The sequence below is a fragment of the Embiotoca jacksoni genome, unplaced genomic scaffold (genome assembly GCF_022577435.1).
Source record: "Embiotoca jacksoni isolate LCO1_2020_lvr unplaced genomic scaffold, fEmbJac1.0.p SCAF_2, whole genome shotgun sequence".
NCBI classification, from domain to species: Eukaryota; Metazoa; Chordata; class Actinopteri; family Embiotocidae; genus Embiotoca; species Embiotoca jacksoni.
The window spans coordinates 5,873,701-5,895,807 of record NW_027185340.1 but is presented as its reverse complement, the minus strand read 5'-3'; the positions used below and the strand labels follow the sequence as shown (position 1 = coordinate 5,895,807).

General features: G+C 41.0%; 1 protein-coding gene across 1 annotated transcript; it reads left to right on the top strand.

The window, feature by feature from the left end:
* impg2a (interphotoreceptor matrix proteoglycan 2a) lies at positions 1 to 21,894 on the top strand. Its single transcript, XM_069155236.1, has 21 exons — positions 1 to 199; positions 1,546 to 1,712; positions 1,791 to 1,816; positions 1,928 to 1,960; positions 2,710 to 2,756; positions 3,060 to 3,115; positions 3,199 to 3,354; positions 4,589 to 4,647; positions 4,775 to 4,795; positions 7,333 to 7,544; positions 9,318 to 9,361; positions 10,765 to 10,912; positions 11,136 to 11,935; positions 12,703 to 12,984; positions 13,087 to 13,306; positions 13,670 to 13,880; positions 15,137 to 15,325; positions 16,890 to 17,091; positions 17,734 to 17,813; positions 18,326 to 18,392; positions 19,301 to 21,894. The coding sequence occupies exons 1-20, from the start codon at positions 1 to 3 to the stop codon at positions 18,369 to 18,371; spliced, it is 3,198 nt and encodes a 1,065-aa protein (XP_069011337.1). The 3' UTR covers positions 18,372 to 18,392; positions 19,301 to 21,894.
* Positions 21,895 to 22,107: the final 213 nt, after the last annotated feature.

Sequence of the window (22,107 nt, the reverse complement as noted above, 5' to 3'; positions counted from 1 at the left end):
ATGGGGTACCTCGCTCTGCCTTACTCTGAGGTGTTTCCATCCATCACTCGTGTGTCTGAAGTGAGGGCATCTCATCAAGGCTATGCAGTTGTCTCTCGACAGAAAAGGGAAATCCTTTTCCCAAGTGGAATCAAACTGTGTGCACAGGACACTGCTGAGCAGGTTGCTGCAAACCATCTGAGCTACTTTCATCTCAGAGGTAGGTCCAAACGGAGAGAAGTATTGATCTCTGTGTAATGTTGATGGATTTTTACATTGTTATTGTTGGTTTTGTTGGTGTTGTTGTTTTTAGGTACTTCTACTCACATTATATTTCGTTTTGGCCATAGTTTTAATTTCACTACATTTCAGAGATTTATGTCATTTTTTATTTTACTATACTTTAACTTTTAATGCTTTTATGTGCTTTTTGTTTGTGATCATTTTACTTGAGTACAGTTATGAAAATTGTTTTCTTTTTTTGATTTGGCTCAGTTGACACTTCAAGTCACTTATGTGTTTCAGATATTCAACAGACATTTGATTTTTGTTTGCTTCAGAACATCTCTGTGATATGTGTGAGGGAGATCAAGGTTTGAGTCAGTCAACTCATGACCTGTCAAACACGGGTTCGTTGGTACAGAGAGACGCTCTGTGTCTCTAAAAGGTTGAGGAATGTTATGGAAGCTCGATTTGGATTTGGAGGTGACCACTGGTGTCTTGGGCCTCTCAGACAGTGTTTATTAGTAAAGAGGATTGGTGCGTGAACTATCTTTGGATCGGTGCCCAGTAGGCTGAGTCATCAAAAGCAGTTATGTCAGGGTGTCAACACGGCAGTGGAGGCAGGTTTGAGCTTCAGAACGTCTAGCTGGAAAAGATCTTGGTCTGAGATTGTTTGAATTAGTCAAAGTTGATTTTATATCCCTGCAAATGAGCAAGTGTAGTGAATTCTAGTTTATGGCCTAAAAGACACACATAAGTTTAATATGGTCTGTAGTTCTCATAGAGCTTTAATAATAATAATAATAACAATAACAAACATTATTTGTTTAGAACCTTTCATACAAGAAATGCAGCTCAACGTGCTTTACAGCAAGAAAATGACATGCAGCAGATATAAAGGGAAATAAAAATAGGTTGAAAACATGTTAAAATGTAATTTAAAAAATATAGAAAAGAAATAAACTGCATGAGAACAGATACAACTGAACATAAGATAAGACATTAATAAAATAGAGGAGATAAAAGAAATTTTTTTTAGAGGTGCCGTAGTGCATAGTGAAGGCAAGTGCAAGAGAGCTGTAGGCATAGCTAGTTAAAAGCTAAAGTAAAGAGATATGTTTTGAACTTTCTAAAAGTATTTACAGAGGTTGCTTCCTGATATCTACAGGTAGTGTGGAACGTAACTGTCAAAAGGTGAATCACGATTTGTTTTTGGCAGCTGCCGGGAACCTCCAATAAACAGAACTTGCCCCAAGAAAAATACTTCTGAAAGCATTATTATGAAAGCAGCAAGTTTAGCAGGTTTCGTTTTTAAGTGAAGTGTGTCCTTCCCTTTTCTGACAGTGTGCCAGGAGACCATATGGGAGGCTTTCAAGATCTTCTGGGACCGTCTCCCAGAGCAAAAAGAATACCAAAGCTGGATGAGCCAATGCCAAGAGGGCTCAGTCAGTGCACTGGATGTTGGCATTTACTTTAGCCAATCAGAGGAGCATCTGGCTGTGGTTAAAAAGGTCAGTTGCTGACTAACCATTTCATAAAAGTGGATATCTGAACAGCACAATACTCATAACATTGTTTTCCATTTCCAGAGAATATTTCAGCCTGGTTGGAAAAGGTAAAAGAAACTCCACACCTGTTTTTCCCCAGTGTCTTATTCAAATGATTCATTTATCGTCTCATCATTACGCCTGGTTTTGTAAACGTGTCCTTCTTCCACTATCTGCAGTGAGCCCCCCAGGTCCTGGCAGAATTTGTGCAGGTAAAGTTTCCGAGGCTCCTCAACCTTACCTGTTCATAATCCCACTCATCAGCAGTCCAAAACATCACTTCAGATCTCTCACGTTTTATTTGTTATGTTTTCCTGTGTCCCGCTTCATTTCTGTGTTTTAGACCATCCAAGCTCTGCTGTCATTTAAAGGATAATATTAATCGCATTATTTTGTCTTTTATTGTTTTTAACAAATTTAGTGAAAAGGCCAAAACCAACAATCAATTTATCCTGTAACAACAAGTAGTTGCAGAGTAATCACAGCCTGATAAAACGTATCCATGACGTCGCCAATCATAAACCAATCAAAGCACAAAATGGAGCAACAGTAAACATAAATCAGTACACCATAGTTGAGCAGATAAAAGGTTTTGCTATTAGTGATTTTAAATGTCATTATATTTGCATACAAATCTATTACAGGGTATTATAAATCATGTATTGCATGTTTATATAGTATTTATAAAAGCTCAATGACGGTTTTCAAGTAAAGTGTATTTTTTCCACCGTAAAACACCTCATACCGTGAGACAGAAAAAAAACCTCCACAGGTTCCGGTAAATGTCATGATTTACACACAATAATAAGGCTGTTTAATGCTGCCTTCACTGAGACAATACTTATTGGCAGAAAAAAGAATATTGGCTTTGGTCTCCTTATTTTCAAAATTATCGTTTAACCTCTACTCGTAGTGCAATGGGAAATCAGCATTGTTAAAATAATCCTTTGCTGTTTCACAGCACTCCGATACCAGATACATCGAGGTCTTTTGAAGCTCCTGAGCTCGGTCAGTAACACACACTGCATGTCGACACTGACAGCTGCAGAAAAATCACGTGCCGTACGATTGCTGTTTTTATGTCAGATCATTGTCTCACGTGTCGTTTTGTATTCTGTAGTACTTGTGTTTGGTCAAAGTTGGCTTCAGGCCAGTTCAGCCTAAGATTTAGAAAAGACTCGGGGGGGGGTCATGACAGTCTAATCCATAACGGCATCAGAGATCACGGCACATGTTACAGGTTTTTAACCTTGCGTCCACTTCAAAGAAACCAACAATCCCTTTTTTTTTAATTTTTTTTTTTATGCACAGCCAAAGAAGAAGAGGATGAGAATGCAGCTGCTATGCCAGAGCTGGAGGAGGATTCAGTGAGTCCAAGCGCAGTGTTAACAGATTTGGATTGATCTTTCACTGATGTGCACACTGACTGTATATGTTTCTGCTGACACAGCTGAACAATGACATCACCATGCAGCCTCACAGCCCTGCTGTGCTGGAGCAGGTGGTGGAGCTGAGCATCCTCCTGCCTGGGGAGGTGTACGACGACGACCTCGACGATCCAAACAGTCATAAGTACCAAACACTCAGCAGACAGCTTGCCAAAAAGGTTTGTCAAAAATTCATATTTATTCACATAGCACATTCAAAACACAACAAAATTTGATCAAAGTGCTGCACAAAACCAAACACAAACAGTCGAATAGACTTGATCAATTAAAAACAATTAAAATCAAAAGCAAGTTGAAGCCAACACAAAGCGCACAAAAATATAGGAGCAGTAAATAAAAACTTAAATAGTGGCTAATGTGGAAAAGCCAGTGAAAATAAATAGGTTTTTAAACAGAGAAGGCCCGGTCGGCCCGGGAAGTCAGTTTGGATCTAAGAACAACCAATAGGTCTCCGGCACTGTCTCCTGTCTTCACATCTCTCCTTAGCGCTACTGTGTCTTGGCACCGGCTTGAACCCACCACATGAGCTCCTTTATGGTCTGTGATTGATGCACTGGTAGTTTTAATAACCGGCACTTCAACAGCAGCAAACCCAAAAATGTCAGGCATGGGTTCAAAACACACACAGATTTTATGGAACAGAGTTGATTATGGTGAAATAACTATGTGCTGAAAATACAGCTTCATAACACGTCTTGGGAATAGATAAGCTTTTGCACATGTGTGCTACCTCAGGTACACCTTTGGAAGCAACTCCAGTATTTTACAGGTAATCGGAAAATGCAGTAAATATATCGAATGGCAGTTTTCCCTGACAGTCAGCTTAAGCTGTTAAATAACAACATCATACATAACATTCGGCATATCTGTTGCCTTTTAGTCTCTGTGGGTATTTCCTAGACATATATGATATTGCACATACCTGTAAAGTACTATTTACCAACACAAATACTGCATGCGAACAGGCTTGCGTGCCTTGAAGAGATTAAGGAGGAACAGCGGTGGAGAGGAGGACAGGGACAGAGGAGTAAACAAGGGTAAAGAAGGAAGGACAGGGGGACAAGTCAGCAGATAAAATTCCCCAGAGACCCTTTTACACCCTCTTTTCTCTCTGAAAGATGAAATGAACTGGGTCAACGGTCTTCAGAACAGTATGTGTGTTGTGTGAAGCCTTATCTACCAATAAAAACAGTTAATCGCGAGTTGACTGCTGAGCAATAATCGGCCTCTTGAGAATAATGATCCGGGCCATAGCACCAAAGACCTTTCTGCTGCTTTGATCAATATTAATCCTTTTAGAGCAATAAATCAGATTTATTTCAAAGTTAATTGTAACCTCCTTAGAACTAGCTGTGGCTTTAGTCTGATGCCAGATCATGTGTGTGTTTGCAGATTGAGGATGCTCTGGAAGGGCTTCCTGGATTTAAGAGTGTGACTGTCATCGAGTTCAGGTCAGTTTCTCTCCTGTTATTGCGTTGGACGAAACAACTGGACGCACTTTATTGCCAACACCAGCTCATTTATAACACAATTTCATCTCTCAGCAGAGGTTTAACAGCTCCTCCTTGTTTTGTATAGACCGCAGAAGGAAGTCCACGGGTGAGTCATCAGCGGTTTACTTTGATCTTGAATAATTCTCCTCATCCTGTCCTGTGTTTAAGCACCCAGAGCCCAGTCCCTTACTAGATCCATGTAAGTGTCCTCACCCACCTCACTCGAGTCCTCACCTCCATCTCACTCTTTGTTTACCTGCGGGTGTGGGCACGTGTTAGGATGTGTCGCTAGTTGCCTTTGTTAATAGTCTTGGCACCGTGCACTCACCTGTTAAGTGGGATCAGGTTGTGTCCCACCAAGAGAGCAGGTGCTTCTCCACAGAGACGATTATCGGGGTTTTACAGCCTCGCCATTTAGCCTCTAGTGGAAGAATGGAGAGGAGGAGGGTGAAAAGGAACTGTGCAGTGTGAGGCAGGCACAATGAGCAAAGACGAGAATTGACAAAGACACGGGGGGGGAAGGACAGAGAGAAGGTGATAGGATTTGGCCTGTAGCAAGTGGAAAACTTCCAAAGTGTAAAAATAAATGTCTTGCAAGCTAATTGTTTGTGAGATCAGTTTGACAAGTTGGAACATTTTTGCTTTCTGATGGAGCTTTTGTTGAGAAGGTTGATATCAATCTCTTGTTTTCATGGTCAGTATAACACTGCAGCCAGCGGCCGTTTGGCTTAAAACAGTGTCTGGCTTGGCTCAGTCCAATAGTAACAAAATCTGCCTACCAGCACCTCCAAAGCTCATTTACGTTGCAATTGGTTTGTGTAATCTGAACAAAATGGAAGAGTAGAAATGACAATTTGACATTTTATGGGCTGTGGGGTGCCTCGCTCCTTTTTGGCTGGGATGAGATTCCTGGAGTCTTCATGGAGCCAAGAAAATAGTCCTGCACGTAACTCACCATTTAACAGCAACTTTTTTACACTGTTTATTTTGCAGATTAAACACATAAGAAATAATGTGTTCATTAATGAGCTTTAGATGTGCTCGTAGGTAGATTTTATTATCTTTGGACAGAGAAAAGCTGTTACTCCCTGTTTCCAGTGTCTGCTTCATATTTAATGGACAGATTTGAGGGCGATATCTTCTCGCGTAACCGGGACAGAAAGAAAGTGGACGAATTTTACCTTACAGAACAACCACATGAATTTTACTTTACAGAACAACCACATGAATTTTACTTTACAGAACAACCACATGAATTTTACTTTACAGAACAACCACATGAATTTTACTTTACAGAACAACCACATGAATTTTACATTTGCAAAAACACACGTGATCAAATGTGAAACATAAAATGTGAAAACGGGAAATATCTAGAGCACAAACGCCTTCACATGTGAAACATGTATTTTTTCCTGTGTTATCATATGTTATAACGTGTTGCAACATGTGTCGTACATGTGGAAAACATGGGAAAGTCATGTGGTTGTTCTGTAAGGGTCCCTATCCATTCAATTCAGATTTTATAAGGCAACAAGTCATTATATTTTATACAAAAACTCAGTTTTGAATGTAAATTCTTAATCTGCAAAGTAGCTGGTAGATACAACCATTGTAGTCCAGCTTCGTCTGCCTCCCGCTTGTGAAACTGAAGAGGGAGAAAAAACTGGATCGCCTTCTTAATGGGGCCGACTGCGGGCCGGCACGTGCTCAGCTGCCCGCCAGAAACCCAACAAACTAGGTCAGAGTGGAGGGCTTCCAGCAGTCAAATGAAGGCTGATAGATGGCTTTTTCCAGGGACCTTGGAATCTCTTGTGAGGTTTCCATGTTTATTATGATGATATTGATCATTCTGCTGACTCGGCTGTTTTTGCCCTATACGGTCGCACGCCTGCGTTCCAAGTAGGAACAAATCCCTGCAGTCATCAGTCATGTGTAAGCGCTCTACAGTGATGTTGATGTTCAGTCAAGCTAAAGTCTGCAGCGATTTTATTTCTCTTCCTCTCTTTAAAATTTCCTTACTATAAATATGTGTACAAGAGGAATTTAATTTGTCATTTGCACACTAATCTATTGACTGGGAAATCTCTTTATCAAGTTTGGGTCATGAAAAGGAGTTACATCGGACTCTTAATTAGATAGGTGACCTTCCGCAAGGCACCCAAGTCATTCATTGCTGTAGAGGAGCTGTGACCTGTTGTGAATCGTGTCAGGGATTAAGGGCTTTTGAAGAGAGAAATGAGAGCTAGGGAATATGACTAAAATCAATGCCATAATATAAATAAGTCTGAAAAGTAATTCTTGACGTTGGAAACAGGAAGTTCAGAGGACAAAACAGGCACTCTGGAGGGTCCCTTTGGTTGCTTAATGAGAGATGTGGAAATAATATTTTGCAGTTTACTTAATGGAAACATATTCATGGCAGTCTGGTAAATTCTAACTAAATAACCTACTAAATAATTAAACTGATGTACAGTACAATTAATTGTGTTTCATTTGTTCACATCAGGCAAAACTCATTCACTCACAGTGTATTTATAGTTTTGTTTATACTGCTCCCTCAAAAGTCGACATGTTTTTGCGTAGTCCTAACTGTGATAAGCGTATCGACTGCATGTAATAACAACATATTTATGTCCCCAGCCTGGACGCTGTGGTGGTGGACTATGCGGTCACAGTGGTGGTGGTGGATGGAGCAGGAGTGAGCAGTGAACAGCTGGACTACCTCACCTTGCAGTCCAACCTGGTGGAGAACTCATATCGCGAGATCAACGAGCCCCCCGCGGTGGTCTACACCATCAGCGAGGTCAAAAACTTTCTCAATGAAGCCCTTCATAACGACGACCAGGACATGGGTAAGACGCTGGCCGCTGCATTACTGCCAGTCTCCCTAAAGATATTCCCTGCAGTGTAACAGAAGCCTCACATGCCTCCATTATGGCTATTTATTTAATTTGCATGGCAGTGAAGTCAGTGGGAAGGTTTTGGCAGAAGTGGTGGATGCAGTGCAGGGCAATCCTCCATGTGTCATATCAAGTAGAGACACAGTAGAGCCTGCATTGATATTACAACATACGGTACACTACTTGGGCAAACATTCTTGGGTTTTTAATAGTCTCATCTGTTTCTTATTGGACCGTTCTTTCTGTCAAAGATGACAGAGACATTTTTATAAGAAGTTTCAGCCTAACAGAGGGGAATTTTTAATGAACAAATTACAGTCATCACTTACAGGAACTGTGTATTTATTCTGTGCTACAGTAAAATCCTTGTCATTAAATGGTCTACGAAAGAAAACTCCGCAAAAAGGACATTTGAAATCTGAACCTTTCGGTTTAATGGCTTTGCTTTAATTCTTTAGTTTGACTTACACGCTGTGGATCTTATGGTTAACTCTTAAAAGAGTACTTCTCTAGTTTAGCATTGCACTCCTATATCATAGTCTGACATTAGGCAACAGTTTGTTTTTCTCGTCAAATCTTGGCGCTAACGCTGCTACCTGGTATCACGGCAAAGCGTGTAATACACCCGCCAGTCCGCTGCGGGGCGTGTCAGTGTCACATCTTTTCCTCATGCATTATCAAAAACCATGTGCTAGAAAATAATTAATTGACTTTGTATTTCATGAGAGAAGTTGAATGGGAGTCTATGGAGCCAAAGCCTTTTCAGAGCCAACCCCTGGCGGCATTCGGTGGTATTGCACTTTAAGGCACTGGCTTCACTTTTCAGACCTGTGAGCTACACAGTAGTCGATGGCTTTAGGACAATAAAAAAAAAAAAAAGTTGGAAAACTGATGAAGGTTTGCACAAAACAACACGCAAACACACAAAAGAAAAATGTCAAATAACAAAAACACACATCGACATCATCTTATCCCAGACCAGGATTGCGACCCCAACATGGCGGCCCGAGACTTAAGGCATCGTGGCCTTTGTATTTTGTGCCATGACGTCCGTCAAGTGACTTTCATCACGATTGCCGTCACTTGGCCTTTCTCGATTGATGTGCATCTTCTTGTCACGAAGACATATAACTTGAGTAAAACCACCTTTGTCATGTAAAGTAGGTGAAGTTCTCCTATGATTCACAGTCACACAAAGCTATCCCACTTAGATTTAGGCAGTCAGTAAGTAGGTTAGCTGCTGGGGCCCTTGAATGATGCGATAATGTTTATACCATCTCCTCCGGTGAGATGTCTCTGTGCTCATGTTTTTAAAGAATGTGTGTCATTAGTTTACTGTGTTTGCGAGCTCCTCTGGAGATGGCTGCACTCTGATGGTCGCATTAGTTATCGACTGTGACATCTGAAATAAAGGCTAAACACTCTCATATGGCAGGCATGCGTAGCTGGGGAACTTTAAGACACAGCTTGACTTTGTTTTTCTGCTTTGGTGGTGATGCGGTAATAGGCCCGCAGCGGCTGATATTCTCTCCAGATTTTTGCACTGATTTGTGGATATTTACCCCTGAAGGTAACACTGTCAAAACACAGGCAGTCAGTGTTGAAGCAGTTACAGTTAAAAGGATTCTGGAGACTCTGGCAGCCAGAAATATTTAGGCTAGTTGGCACATTTGCCTTTTTTTGTGTCAGTTTGTATTACAATTTGTTTCTCCTCTGGTTCCACAGTGTCTGAGATTACTGAGTCTTTCAACACTGGAGACGGAGCCACGGTGAGTAACAAGTTACCTTCACAACTGTCATGACAACAGTCTCTCTCTGTCCAGGCTGTCCCGCAGCTTTGAGCTCCACAATGTTGGTGAAACCTTTGTTTGAGTTTGCTGATGGTTGTAGCATGACTGATGTTGCTGTAACTTGTAACTGGCTCGAGATGTTATCCAGACTACACCAGTGCAGGTAGGGGATGATCTCACCAGTAGGGATGAAGTGCAGCTTTGAGGATTAGTTTGGCTCTTGCTATAATAATCCACTGCTATTCTGGGGCGAAGACTGCGGGGCACCACGCCACAGCGTGTCAACAGGAGAGACTGCACATATGAGTTCTTGCAGACGAGTAATACCATCTTAAGCCCGTCTTCATTTGTGCTGCCTTGTGGTCGAGTGTGCTCTTTGATGATAATTACAGTTTGGGTTGCACTAAATGCGTCTGCTGCTTCACTTTAAAGCTCAGCTTGCTAAGTGATTAAGTTAATTTGACTCATTATATGAGTTGGGCAAATTTCTCATCATTGAGTGATTTACAGGCAAGAGCAGAGAGCTACTGTGCCACAGAAGCACTCTGCTGCCCTGGTTTAGATTTGAAACGTTTTAGATTTAGCTGCTGGTGTTTATTTAGTGTATAAGTATAGTATGTAACTGACCTGCTCCATCATAATACCACCAGTAGGTCACTTAAGTCTTCTGACCAGGACCTACTGGCTGTTCCGCGCACCCTTTTATAGACAAAAGGTGATCGCGACTCTGTGGAAAACTCTTCTTGATTTTTTTTTTTAACGTTTTGCGGTTTCTGTCGACACCTTCAAAAAGCAACTTAAGGCACATGTTTTCAGATTAGCCTTCTAGTGCTCATATTTCAATGGTCTTTAAATGTTTGTGTTGATTGTTGGTTTATTTTTTAATATCGCTTCGTTTCTTTTGTTGTTATTGTTGTGAAGCCCTTTTATGACTTTGCTATATTGAATGAATTTTACTTCCTTTTTTATTTCATTTAGTTGACATTAAAAGTATGCAGCCTGCACTATGCCCCCAAAACAATTACCTGATTAAACAGAGAGAATTCATGTGAAAGAACCAACATTAGGTCCTCAAAGTGGAGGCATCTGCAGTCTAGAGGTTGAGGAAAACGGCTTAGAAATGAAGGGCTGCTGATTCCTTGCACTGACAAGGCAAAACATCATTAGCTGAAGTGTCCTTTAGCAAGCTCCCTGGGTGCTGCAGCTGCTCCAGATGTGTGTGTGTGGTCAAGGATTGGTCACATACACGGGTCAAATTCCTGCGTGTTCCTGTGTGTACTCTATGTAACATGCAGGCAAATAAAATGGATATTCTTCTTTTTCTAAAGAACACAGTAATTCATCTGGTAAATAAAGGCTAATAAATGCTGTTTGTGATGCAGGTCTTGATCCTGGATCAGGACCGTGATGCTGACGTCCTGCCTGAACCCTCCGAAACCGACATAAAAGAAAATTATGTTATTGTTCTGGAGGAGAGTGAAGCTGTAGCTCCTGCAGTTGTCCTGACCACCGAGGCACCTGAAGATGGCAGTGAGTCGTGATCCACCTCTGATGCTACGTCTTCCTTTCTTGGTTTTCACAGTTTTTGCATTTGTTTATCTTTTCTTCCTGCTTTTAAAATTCATTTCAGATCATTTCTATAGTTTTCAGTTCTTAAGTCAAAATATTTTTCTTGTGGGTTTTAGAAAAAGGGAGCCAGTTTCCATAAAAGGACGACATGAGGTTGAGTTTCTTCTCATCTTTGTTTTTCCAGGCATTGAGGAAGAGGGTCTGTTGCGAGAGGACACTGTGCAGACTTCTGCTGCAGAAATCCCACCTGAAGAACAGCCAATTGAACTTCCCACCCCTGAGCTGCCTGGAGGCGTCCCACTTCCTGAACCGCCCGTGGAAGTAGAGGCCTCCGGTTCAGGCACAGATGACATAAAGGGCCCGCTCGAGCCACCTACAACCACCGCAGTAGAAGAGGAAACGTCACTGGAGGAGACCGCTGCAGAGGATGTGTTGATAACAGAGGAAACCGGCAATAACATTGTTGCTCCCTCTGAGGCAGGAGCAGAGGAAGTTGAAGTTGCTGCAGTGGAATTACAACCGACACCCACTATTGCAACTGATACCACAGAGGAAGAAGAAGGCCTCCCTGCCCTAGTCCCACTTCCAGAGGTAGTAGATGTAGCAAGAAAAGGATCAGAGCCAGAGGCAGCAGAAACAGGTCTGCTTCCTGCTGAAGGTGACTCAGTAGACCTCGCAGATGCAGCCATTGAGGTGATGTTGACCCATCCTGAGGAACCTGCACCTGAGAGCGAGGGGCAAGAGGTGAAGGAGGAGACTGTACCTGAAGAGGTACCAAAGCCTACTGAGATCTCAACAGATGACTTTAAAAAGGTCGAGATTTTACGGGTGAACGAAGACGAACCTGAGCCAACAGTAACGCTGAGCCCTCCGCTGCCGACCGTCCTGCCTCCAGAGAGAGAGTCACCTTTTACCCGCATCTCTGACGTTAATCTTGATAATCTTGATAATGAACCTGACCTCGACATCCCTTCACTGGAGGAGGTAAAGCCAAAGAATGAACCAACGTTGGACAAATCTATCTATACAGTATCTCGAGGCCTTTGGGTTGCTGTTTCTCTTAGCAAATCAGCTGTTGACCGTCATCTGATCTTTTAGACGTACTGTAAATTCGTGCCACTAACTACAGAATATCACACCTTTTGTAGCCTACAAATACTGATAGAATGCATGTTTTCAAATCCGCATATGCTGCGCTGTTAACTAATAGAAATGTAAAAAAGATTGGCCTTTTACAACATTCCAAATTTGGGAGAACCCATCGTGTCACGAACGTACTATCGTATTTCACTCAAAAATGTTAAAAAAGCTAATTGGGCTAGCTTGCTAAAAATCGCTGTTTCCCACGAGTTAGTTTTTGTTCATTTCATTTTAAAACCTCACAGCAACAAAGAAGGTCTGTGAACCTCAGCTGCCCACATATTACCTTATGCACTAAGCAACAGCAAATGTGGGCTCTGCAGCTGGTTCATCTTCCTGTATGTCTGTTGAAATTTAAGTAGTATTTGGAGTTCCTACCCACATTTTTCATCAATCAAAGTTCCAGCACCAATGTTGGCAGAGGGAACCATAGATTCATTGCACTGGAGAAAATTAATGAAACGTCACAACAAACACTAAAGATATTTATACCGATTTCTTAGCAAACATTTATTTGAATTAGTCATTTAAGCAGTAAGACAAAGTAAACATTGTTGTACCCCAGTTAGAAGCAACATACAAAAATCAATCTACTTTTATTTATCCCCCAGATCCAACCCAATAATGAAAGCTTGGACGATGCCAACATCCCAGACCGCGGTTATGACGTGATTCATTATGGTTTGATTAACCACACGGAGGAAGGCAGCACTGGGTTCCCGTTCGGTGTGGTACACGGCACAGACCGCGCCAGTATCGCCATGCCTGTAAACCCTGGACGTGCACTGATGGTGTTTTTCAGCCTGCGGGTGACCAACATGATGTTCTCAGATGATCTCTTCAACAAGAGTTCTCCAGAGTACAAAGCTTTGGAGCAACGCTTCCTGGAGCTGGTAAATGTTTTACAACAATTTACAGGTTTTCAGTATTCCCACTGTTGTGTGACATTCTTTGGTTTGTCACCTCAAATCGTACGTGTTTCAATCTTTCCTCAGCTTGTGCCCTACCTTCAATCCAACCTGAGTAACTTTGAGAACCTGGAGATCCTGAACTTCAGGAACGGCAGCATCGTGGTCAACAGCCGCATGAAATTTGGGAAGCCTGTGGCTCATGGCGTCACCACCACTGTCTATCTGATCCTGGAGGACTTCTGTAACACAGCCTACCAGACCATGAACCTGGCCATCGATAAGTACTCGCTGGACGTGGAGTCGGGTATGTTCTCAAAGATCAGTGCTTTTGATCAATACAACAACACTGACAAAATTTACTGGTTTATATTTATGTCACAAGGAATGATTTCACATTTGGCATCTAGAGCGTCCTCTGGGTGACTCAGGCTGCTCAGTTAGCCTGTGGTTCTTCAGCCCACCGACTACGTCACCGTACACGTCAAATGACGGAGCTGGTGCAGAAAGGACAACAAATTTTGCAGCTCCCTCCCAGAGACAGAAAATGTATTGAAGAATTTCTTCCTTCAATCGACTACATTTTCAAGATTCTCTGATTGGACATCCATATGAAAAGTGGCACATTTTTCTTTCAAGTCGACACTAATTCTGTTTCTTTAATTTCCAGGTGACATGGCCGACCCCTGTAAGTTCCAGGCGTGTAACGAGTATGCAGAGTGTAAAGTAAACAAGTGGTCGGGGGAGGCAGAGTGCGTCTGCAATGCTGGTTACTTCAGCGTGGACGGCCTGCCCTGTCAGAGTATCTGTGAGCTGCAGACGGACTTCTGCCTCAATGACGGCAAGTGTGACATCATCCCCGGCCAGGGAGCCATCTGCAGGTGGGTGGGAATTAGGGTAAGTGATCCATGTGTGGGCTTACGGGAAGAAGTGTCTGAGTTTGCAGATTTGCAAGGCTAGCACTTCATCACATAACACTAAACAGATTTTCAAGTGTTAGTACAGTTCATGCAGGAGGTTCAGAGTTGTCTCGTTTTAAAGCTGCTCCTTTTGGCCCCAAGTCTTTTTTATTTTTTATTTGTTTCCACATAATTGAGCTCGCCTTAATTATGAATTATAGTCACATACAACTTAATGAAATATGCATTTTATTTTACACTTTTGTTGGCTACAAAACAATTTTTTTTTTTAAAGATTTGTGTCATTGGTCAAGAAAAAAAAAAAAAAAATCCTCTGGCAGTCCACCATGTTAATTTATTTACACCCAAAGGCATTAAATTCACTGTAATTAAATGAAAACAATGAGTCCCATTTGTGGAGAATTAATTGCTAAAATTGAATTAGCATTATGATCCATTTTTCAGCTGCAGGATACTTGATCAAATTTTTGTTTAATGCAATATTGTGCCTGATACAGCCCTACTTTTCATATCATTATAAACCCCTGGATCTTTTTCCCCCCCATACTTTTTTGAAATTATCTAAAAGATTTCCAAGAATTGCTCCAAAACAGATTGTGTTCTGTGTGTTAAAATGTCTGTGCAAGTGTTTCCATGTCCAAACAGGCATTTGCATGGGTTAATATGCGTAAGATGATTTGCCAATAATCCAAATCAGCGACAGAAACATGTCGGTTGGCTCTGCTCAGGCTTTTGTATGCATCGGGCTTTAACTCAACTGATTACGAACAGACACAGAGGAGGCCTGTGAGCCAAGATGAGTGCTAACCTTTGTTTCACACCCACTACCACATCATAAAACACGCAGGCAGCTCCAGATGCTGTTGGATTGTTATTTACCTCACACCATCCAATCCAAAAGTATTGTATTGCTCCATGGAGACAGGAAAAAAAAACATGTGACGAGATTTTTTTCCACACGTTTTGATTTAATGACACATGCAGACTTGTTATTTACTGTATCAGGACAAAATGCAAACGTCAGTGAGCATCCAGTCATCCACTTTTACGCTCTTTAATAATTTAACTACTGTTTTCTTTCTGTAACATTTGGGTCTTCTGTTGAGTTTTAAAAAGTGGCCTTCATCTGTCTGTGGTACAGTCGTCTGTTTTTGGTTCTCCCAGCAGTGGAAATGATTTCATCACACTGTTGATGAATTTTCCATCGTCACCCGCAGGTGTCGAGTCGGGGAGAACTGGTGGTACAGAGGAGAACACTGTGAGGAGTATGTATCTGAGCCGCTGGTGGTCGGCATAGCGATTGCCTCTGTTGCTGGCTTCCTATTGGTGGCCTCCGGAGTGATCTTTTTCCTGGCCAGGACGTTACGCGATCAGTATGACAAGGACGATTCAGAGGACCCTATACGGTGAGGTAGACCAGTCAAATATCATTTGATATTGTTTTTCAACAACACAGAGCAGGAAGACTTATCTGGAAAGAATATGAGTATTGTTTAATATTAGTACTTGTACAACACCTTTCCATGGGTATAAACACAGCTTCAGTGCAGTTGGAACGAGCAGAAACAGAATATACTGTATGTGGAACAATGGCATACATTGTGGAAAATCAGGGCAAAATTTAATAATGACATTAATAATGCTAATAAATTTTAGTTGTTTAGTACTTTTCTAAACTTGAGTTACAAAGTGCTTCACATAAAATAAGCCATTAAAACAAAGCTAAGCGACCTGTGAATTCAAACAAGCCTTAACAACACAAACCCCAACAACACAATGATCGTATTAAACAACCATAAAACAAATTAAAACAGGGTGTAAAAGAAATAAGAGTTGATCACTACAGTTAACTAAAATCGGCAAAGGCTCTCTGATAAAAGTATGTTTTAAGAAGAGATTTAAAAGATGTCACTGACTCAGAAGACCACAGACAGCTCGTTCCATAACTTGGCAGCTCTGACTGAAAATGCTTTGTCACCCTTGGTTTTAATCTATGTCTCGGGAATAGATAAAAGTCTTTTGCGTGAGGATCTCAGACTACAGGCAGGCTTATGTAGAACAATCAGGTCAGCTCGATAGAAGGGAGAAAGGCCGTGAAGAGTCTTTAAAGTCAACGGTCAAAACTTAAAATCAATTCCAAAACAAAAGTTTGTAACTCTACTCATGAATATAAACAAGTCATACTTTTCAGTTTGAAAGTGAACAAAATACTGCAATTTAGTGGGTTTTAGGACTCGTTCTTCTCAGTGTAATGGGCTTTGGATGAATGGAGCTTTGTTATTTTGTTCAAGGGGACAGAACAAGTTGAGAAACCCAGGACTGTGTCCTCAGACGGCCAAAGTTATTCACTGCACCACATCTTTATCCTTCTTAAGTTGCAGCATTACTGCTGCTCTGCCTGGGTATTTGGAGTCTGGTATTTTTTTTTCGTCTTGTCCTGTTTGCCCTTTGCTTTACTTTTCTCTTGTTTAAACTCACACACACACACACACACACACACACACACACACACACACACACACACACACACAGACACACACACACACACACACACACAGACACACACACACACACACACACACACACACACACACACACACACACACACACAAACAAACACAGAATCTGTTTACCATCCATCAGTGTGTGTGTGTGTGTGTGTGTGTGTGTCTGGCATGGATCCCAGAGCCTCCTGTGGAGAATCTCGGCATTAGCCTGAGCCAATTAACTGATCAGATATGGTGCTGATCTATTTCTAAAATGCCTTAACACCTAACACAACAGGCTTTGTGGTCAGCCGGGTTGGGCCCCGGGTCTAGAGAGTAATCCTAGGTAAATTAAGATGAATCCACATGCAGGTTTTATTCACTGCAGCTGTACATCAATTTTCTTCCTCAGTGATATATGACTTCATTTATCCTCCTGTCTCTGCATTGTCACTGATTTCTCTGTTTATGTGTCATCCTGCAGGCGAGTAGAGAGTGTTCCATCTTTGGAGAGAGCGACCAAATACAACCCCATGTATGAGAGTGAGGCCACCACAGGCTACAGCCACTACTACCGCCGCTATCCGGAAGGCCCTGTGTACAGCAGTGCCAGCGCTGAGGCCTCCACTGACTACAGCAGCGAAGAGATACGACACATCTATGAGAACAGTGAACTGACCAAGGAGGTGTGTGTGTGTGTGGTCTGTCGTCCACTGGTTCATTTAGAAGAGATGTCTCAGCCACGTTAAGAGGGGGTTTCCTTTGACTTTACCCCATTAACTATCTTGTAAAATCACCCAAGTTGCTTTTCTGAAGAGCTGAAAAAAAAAATGATTCGATAGCATGATGTAGTCTAATAAAAACACCAAAATCAAATCAATATGTTAATGGCTGTGGAATAATCACAGAAAAAGTTACCCTCACTGTGCTGGCTTACGTCATCGTTTTGCAAAAGCTCTGCCTTCCATGCGTGCCAAGCACTGAGATGTGACTTTAAGTCTCTCATTTAACACTCCAACATTTATATAGTTAACCAGAAGTCCAGGGGTAAAATGTGCTTCATCCAAGGGCATATGGATGCAGCTGCTGACTCAGGGCAGCGCACATCACTTGTTTATACATCCAAATTTTACCTGTCCAGGATCTGGGTTAGCAAACTTGTTTTAATCACCGTCTGGCTTCTGCAGCCTTAAAATAAAGTCCTTGTAGTGTTTTTTTCTGATTGTAAAATGTCATGTTTTGATTGAGGCCACATCCTGTTCAGTTTACTGTTTATCTGCATGTGATGTAGTGTTTCCAGTCTTGACTGATATCATGTGTTTCTGCAGGAAATCCAAGACAGGATACGCATCATTGAACTCTACGCTAAAGACCGGCAGTTTGCAGACTTTGTGCGGCAGCATCAAGCGTGAGTTCCTCGCTTGTTTTCCCTTTTTTTTTTTTTAAAACTGTGATAAGGAAATGGGGCCAAACAAACCCGGAGATGAGGAAAAAGGGAATTGAGTTTAAGATACAGGAGGCTGACGAGATTGAAGTAAAGAAAGGGGTTTGTTTGTAAGTCGAGAGCTGGCGGAGGATGAGGACTTCAAGCCGTGCCAAACCAGTGTGGAGACAGATTTATCATTCCTAGATCTTCACCAACCAGGCCTGGAGATGATACGGTGAGACAGAAACTCTAATGAGATGCAGACATTCCTTCCACTGCCAACAGCCAGGCAGTAGTACTGTGCCTGTGTGCAGTGGCGCTGATTGTTTTGAAGTTGTATCTGGCTGTACATGTCCCCTCTTTCTACCACAGCGATCCTTCATGCCAGATGAGTCTGTGTTGAGTTGTGGGTACTTTTTATATAGTAAATAAAGTTACTTATTTACCTGGAAAGATGAAATCTGAGGTGTTTGTGTATGTATCTTCATCTGCAGCAATGTCGTGGATACCCGCAGAGAGAAGTCCTCAGTGCACAAATGAAGCTTTCCTGTGAACAACAAGGTATTTCTTATTCATATGAAGACTGTTTGGTGACTTTGTAGTTTTATTACAATTAGTAATATCAACATCTTTGTTAAAAATGAAAGTTAAGTTAGTCGGAATATGTAATAATCACAGATTTATCGAGTTAATTGAACCTCTCAGTAAACTATAATAATTATGGTGGATATTAATACCTTTAATTTAACGTTGCACTACCAAGGCTCCTATCCTAATGTTTCTTTTTCCGTAAAAGAAACTTGGACACAAGGGAACACATTTTCAAAGGAACAAATTAAGACATATAAGGACAAACAAAATACCACCAAAACTACAGAGGGGGTTTAGCACTTCCAACTTTCAAGGATTGTTGTAGAGCATTCTTTGATTGGTTGGTGTAAACCACAGTGTAAAACTAGATGGAAAGAAGCTCAGTACGCAATGGGAAAAGATAATGATTTGTGATCCCGCGCATTCGAACCATATTTTATTAACCACATCATTAGGTCACAACAGATGTGGAAAAAATAACATTTTAAAATGGTTCTGACTCATGATTTAAGTGATGTTAAGGACTTGTTTAAGATTTACGTAAAAAAAAAAAAAATTCTTTCTTTATGAGAGTCAAACAAGAAGGTCTTTAATCAACTTTATCGTAAATGTGAAGCTACAACCAGCAGCTGTGGTTAGCTTAGCTTATCGTAAAAGAGCTGAAATGGCATTGTCCCAAGGTTCTGTTCTTTGTGTAAAAGTTGAAACTTTTGTACTGACATTTTTTTTTTGCTTCACAAAAACTCCCTATCAAGAATTTCTCGGTTCTGGACTGCGTGGTTTAAACTGGACTGTCTGTCTTATAATATCCACAGTAAGTCTGCGTCTGTCCCCGCCTGTGTGGGCAGAGGCGTTGACAGTTCTTTCTCCTTCCTCAGTGCCTTCTCTTGACTGGGTGAGCTTGCTGTGACATCAAGGGATGTGCTTGCTGCTCATCACCTGGACGTCTCCCTGTAGGGAAAACCGGACATCCTGTTACTATTACTTGAAGTGTGGACTGACACGCAACTGTACCAAGTAGTATTTTTGTGTAGCACTATAATGGTTTCTGTTCACCATATCATATCTGTCCATTCTTAAAAAGGAAGAACAATAACTGTGAATATGTATATAGTTGAAATACTATTTAATAGCCAAGATTTAATAGTTAACAGTTTTGATCAATCTGATCAGAGATTCTTTTTTTATTTAGTCACTGGTGCTATTCTAAATTATTTTGAAATGTAGTAGTCTACATTGACTCAAAAGCAACACCAATGGATGAACTGTGCACGTTAATCTTCAACTGTACGTTAAAGGAATAGTTCAATGAAATGCACTTCAGTGTATTCAGTGTCTGGGGGAGAGTTCGATGATAAGATCCACTGAACTCCAATAACTGTGAAATATGAAGCTACAGCAGCCATTTAATAGCAAGACTGAAAAGAAAGGCTAACAGTTCACCGGACTCATTTACAAAGGAAACAAAATCAGCCCATTTGATTATAAAACTCCATTTTCCGGCTTTTACATATTTTACACTTTAAGATTTAACCTGTTCATTCGTGAGCTTTACTAGGAATTCACAATAAAAGCAAGGCTGAAACTTTCAATCCGTCTAGTCCCGATTTTGACCTGTCTGGCAGTCACCAGGTGGACTGACAGTAGAATTTTACTGGATAAAAGTTGTTTTTACATCAACAGGAAGAGATCAGCATTGTTATTTGGTGTGGATTCAACGATTTTATTGTGGAATTTGAAAAAGAAAAGAAAAGTGAAACCAGGAAGCTCGCAATGACACTGGGAGTCGGATCAATAATTTCTGATACCATGAAAAAGTTCCCAACATATAAATGTATTAATCTTTGTACTGTAAGTACATTAGAAGGACAAAAAAAAGACTTAAAACATAAGAAAGCAGAGGAACCTTTGGTGATGGTTACCCTTCGAAAAACACTGTATGTGGATTTGCCAGTAGAGGGTCTAGTAAGTGGACTTTGCAGCTACAGAGCCAGGCAATCTGTGTGCTCTTGTTTCCAGTCTTTGTGCTAAGCCAAGCTAAATAGCAGCCAAATAGTATAATTATATTTAAAGTACAGATATGAAGGTTTTTTATTAATCTTCCCATCTAAATCTCCTATAGAAAACAAATAATCGTATCCTCCAAATTGTCAAACTATTATTTTAAGGTGGCCAAATGTAGTGTTCCTGTTCGTTATAGGCTGCTTATCAATCCAAAATTAGCCTTTCACAGTCTGAACGTTGAGTAGAAGGATCTTTTCAGGTATTTTTCGACTGGCAAGGGATTTTTCTGCCTTCTCTCAAAGCTCCAATCAACGAGAAGGTTCGGTGTTTGTTTGCAAATGAATGACAAGGCAGACAAGAGTGAAAAAACAGTGGTGAGGGAAGAAAGGCAGAGAGCATGAACCGTCTGTTGCTCTGGGATCCAGAAATAAGTGAAAACACGTTTCAGTGGAAAAATGCTCGAAGGCAAGCGGCCCAAGGATTTGATCAAATGCTCTGCTTTCAGATGTCATATGTAATGCAACTGAGAGAACAGGAAAACCAGGAGAAGCAAGCTGATAAACAACATATGCTCCTTGGAAAGACAACCTCAAGTTGCTTCTCCTGATGGAAGAAAAAAATGTTAAGATTACCAGCAGTTCTTAAAAAAAAAAATGTATCTGTCTTGAGACTACTTATTTGGCCACGATCCTGCTCCTCAATCTGAAACCTTCTGACAGACTGATTCCTGTGTTTTCTCTGGTATTCTCAGCCGATCCTCTCTGGACATGTACTTGACCCCTCTCGTTCCAACAGCGGACCCTCACAGCTGCAGCTGATTACAACCTGTAGGATTTTGTTTGTTGTCACAATCGCACCCGTAGATCACGTGCTAGCTCCTTGTTTACATTACATGCTTCTTGTCCTTTGCTCTTCCTTTAGCCGTCCACACGAGTGAAAAACACTGGTGAAGCAGACCCCAGTGACAATGTCATGCCTTTTGCATTTTGTGTGCTGAATTTGATTTGTGTGTGTGTGTGTGTGTGTGTGTGTGTGTGTGTGTGTATGTGTGTGTATGTGTGTGTGTGTGTGTGTGCATACAGTTGTTGTCACTGTTCTTTAACATCTGCCACTGGGACAAACAGCCAACCATCACTTATAGCTCTCTGTCATGTAAATAACATTGTAGATATTATTTTGAGTTGTCGTGTAGGATGTAAATCATGTGCGTCTCTAATGTTTCAATATATGAACTTTTTTTTTATACTTTTTATGACTGTTTTACCTTGTTAACAGTGTTATCATATCATGCAGCTGTGTAAATGACTAATAAATAAGTGAAATGTGTTCAAAAATAAATAATTTTATATAAAATACAGAATCTGGTCCAGTGAGGGAACAAAACTAAATACATTTAGGTAAAGAAAAAAAAAAGAAATCCCTTTTATGCAACTGCACTTCTGCTCTACTTCTTCACGGGAAATATTATCATTCCTGCCTCACTACATTTTATATATATACTTAGGATTTTATTGACAGAATCAGCTGGTAAAATAGGATGATTTGTTAAAGATTCAACATTCACAAGATTCATGTAGGACTTTAACTTGTAACGGAATATTTTTATATTGCAGTATTGGTACTTTTCTTTAAGTACAGGGTCTGAATACGTCTTCCACCACAGGCAGCCCGATAGGAGACA